The sequence below is a fragment of the Mus caroli genome, chromosome 2 (genome assembly GCF_900094665.2).
Source record: "Mus caroli chromosome 2, CAROLI_EIJ_v1.1, whole genome shotgun sequence".
NCBI classification, from domain to species: domain Eukaryota; kingdom Metazoa; phylum Chordata; class Mammalia; order Rodentia; family Muridae; genus Mus; species Mus caroli.
Genome location: NC_034571.1, coordinates 81602739 through 81606040, shown reverse-complemented (window position 1 = coordinate 81606040; position 3302 = coordinate 81602739). Strand labels below are relative to the sequence as shown.

Genomic DNA, 3302 nt, shown 5'->3' with positions numbered 1-3302 from the left:
TTAATAAATATTTATTTGCATATTTTGTATAATGAGAAAACAAGATGTTTTCTGATATGGTCTTACTAGTTTACATTACCACCACTACCCATATACCTGTGTCCATAATTTGGAGATAGTTGGAATTTCTGGAATTTCAGTTTCAGCTTTCAACATTGGTGACCTCATTCGTGCTATTATTACAAACTGTGTGCATATAATCAACCTTGGTTCCTTTAAAATTTGTTTCTGTTTTGATAACAATTTCATTTCATAACTTGTTGGGAATGATTTTTTTTTCTTTTTGGGGTGTTCTTTATAGGAGGCTATTCTAGATGAGAAAGAAAATCCAAGGATATCTGGAAGTGTCCATAACAGAATCAAGTTGGTCAGACCTATCTGTGTCAGAAGCAAGAATAGTTTCCTTTTGATTTTCTAAAGTTATAGTTGCATATATGTCTGTCATAAACATTTTCTGATTCAAATATCTGTTAAGTAGTTTTCCCTCTTTCATGACGTATTATAACCATAGTAGAAAGCAGAGTTTGTTTTAAATCCTAGTTTTTTTTTTAAATATAAATAGTATTTCCTTACTAGACATTCAATATAAATGATTATAGAAATATATAATTTTTTTTTGTATTAGTACATGCTCTTCAGAAGTTCTATATAAATAGTATGTTTAGATTTAAGAAAGGTTGCCAAATTATAATGGATTCAAGAAATAATTTTAATAAAACATTTTTCAAACTAAACTCAGGAAGATTACATACATTATATTTTAAAATATGCATTCTACATGTATGTATTCATATTTAATGTGGACAAATCTATGTCAACATTTGATATAACCTAAGGTGAAAAAAACATAAATTTTAAAAGAAGAATTTGTTAGCAAGGCTATTATATCTGTATGTTCCATATAAATACATACACCTTATTTTATGAGCTACAAGCTACCTATGTTATATTGAAGGGAAAGTATATGAATAAAGTTTATTATTAATTAATTAATTTTGTCTTTGAAACACAGTGTCCTATATACCATATTGGCCACCAAGCCAGAGTATAGTTTCAACCTTGGTCTTGATTTCTTGATCCTGCTGCCTTAACCTTTTTGGGGATGGAATGATACCTTTGCTAGCAAATCCTACATTTAGTTCTTGTTTTTTATATCTTAGTTTACATCAAATGTTGACAGAGATTTGTCCACATTACATATAAATATTCTACCAATAGGGAAATCTTATTAAAAGAACATCCTTTTTTTAAAAAATATATTTTGGATATTCCTCCTGCCTCCCAGTTCTGCCATGAGCTGGATGATTCTACTTCCCGTATTTGTTGACATGAGTAGTTGTTTCCATCTTCTGTAACTCTACCAACAGGGTTTGAAACTGCAATTTATCAGAATAAATTCACCAATTTTAATTTTTTTTCCAAGACCACATTATCCCTGCTGATAGTTTTATTGTATAAGACTTTGAGAATTGTAACTCAGAAATACACACAGCACAAAGGCATGCATGAAACTCATTCTACATAATGGTTTGAGAAATGCAATGTATTTTTTTTTATCACATTTACCACTTAACTTCTTCCCAACTCCTCCAAGTTGTATACCTATTTTATTACCTGCCCACTACTTGATAACATTTAAATTCTAAACCTATGTAGCCAATTATGTGCTCCTGCTAACAAGGTCATCTACCATAGCTTGGTTAGATCCACCATGATACTCTTAAATAAAACTATTTTTTCTCTCTCCCAGGACATGTCAATTACAAATAGCTCCTCAATTAGGAGTGAATGCTCATTATACCCTACTCCCTAGTGCTATAATATTGACTACAGAGAGAAAAGATTATTATAATTTCTTTATGGATTGCCACAGGCCCATTAACTGTACTTAGTCATACAAAGGTCACATCTTTATATGAGCTCATATCTTTATATGAGATACGTTATTAATAATTATAATTGGATATTGTAGAAATAAAGTTAACAGTTCTGTGCTAAACCTGCATGCAAAATATACAAAGAAGCCATTTTTGTAATTCTAAGTGTTCCCATATGTTGATAACTTAGTTTGTAATTTTCTCAATGCTATCATGATATCCTTATTCCTCAGTGTATATATAATGGGATTCAACAGTGGAATCAAAATGGTGTAGAAAAGAGACAGCAGCTTTCCCAAGGTTTCTGACTGGTATGCTTTTGGTTGTGCATATGTAATAGTAGCTGTTCCATAAAACAAAACCACAACTATTAGATGAGATGAGCATGTGGAAAAGGCTTTAGACCTTCCTCCAGATGTTGCCAGTTTTAGAACGTTGCAGATAATTTTGCCATAGGAGACAAGGATCAACAGAAATGGGACCATGATAAACACTACTGAAGCAATATAGATGGCTAAATTATTCACAAATGTGTCACCACAAGCAAGCTTGAGTAGTGGGGGAATGTCACAGAAAAAGTGATGAATTTTGTTAGATCCACAATAAGGCAAAGAGAAAATCTGGTAAGTTTGTCCAGTCACAACTGGAATAATGCAGATCCAGCAAGCAGCCACAAGCTGCACACAGACTTTATTGTTCATGACCAAGGGATAATGCAAAGGATTGCAGATGGCCACATAACGGTCATAGGCCATGACTGTCAGGAGGAGGAACTCCATGCCTCCAAGCATGATGACAAAACAGAGCTGTACAGCACAGGACAACAAGGAAATGGTTCCCTTTTGGGTACAAAGGTCCATGAGCATCCTTGGGATGGTGACTGTTACATAGCAGATTTCCACAAAAGAAAAGTTGCTAAGGAAAAAGTACATAGGGGTCTGCAGAGCAGAGTCAGTTCTTGTTATTAACATTATAACGCTGTTGCTGATCAGAATAGACAAATACATGAACAAAAATATCCCAAAAAGCATCCACTGGAGTTGAGGGACATCAGAAAACCCTAAGAGAACAAATTCTGTAATTGAAATGTTTAAATTTTTTGATTTAATTTCTTTTTTATCTGCAGATAAAACAAATTCCATATGTTTAGTGAATTTACTTCTTAAAGTCTAACAGCTTCTTTGCTGGCCTGATGAGATGAACGGGTATGTCTATATGTTCTTTTAAAGAGTCATTTACCATAATTTTGTCTTTTAACTCTAACATGAGATTGTTAACATTAAACATCTATTATGTGATTAAAATGAACCCAGGACATGAGGTTTATTTTTCTAGTTTTAGCTATATTTCAGCAAGGTCTTGAGATGTATGCATTATTAATAAGAACACATTGTAAGGAAAATATACATAATTGTATTTTGCAGT

General features: G+C 32.5%; 1 protein-coding gene across 1 annotated transcript; it reads right to left on the bottom strand.

The window, feature by feature from the left end:
- Nucleotides 1-1996: 1996 nt before the first annotated feature.
- LOC110289893 (olfactory receptor 10AG1-like) lies at nt 1997-3064 on the bottom strand. The gene has a single exon (XM_021156293.1). It carries the CDS (start codon nt 3017-3019, stop codon nt 2039-2041), a length of 981 nt encoding a protein of 326 aa, XP_021011952.1. The 5' UTR covers nt 3020-3064; the 3' UTR covers nt 1997-2038.
- Nucleotides 3065-3302: the final 238 nt, after the last annotated feature.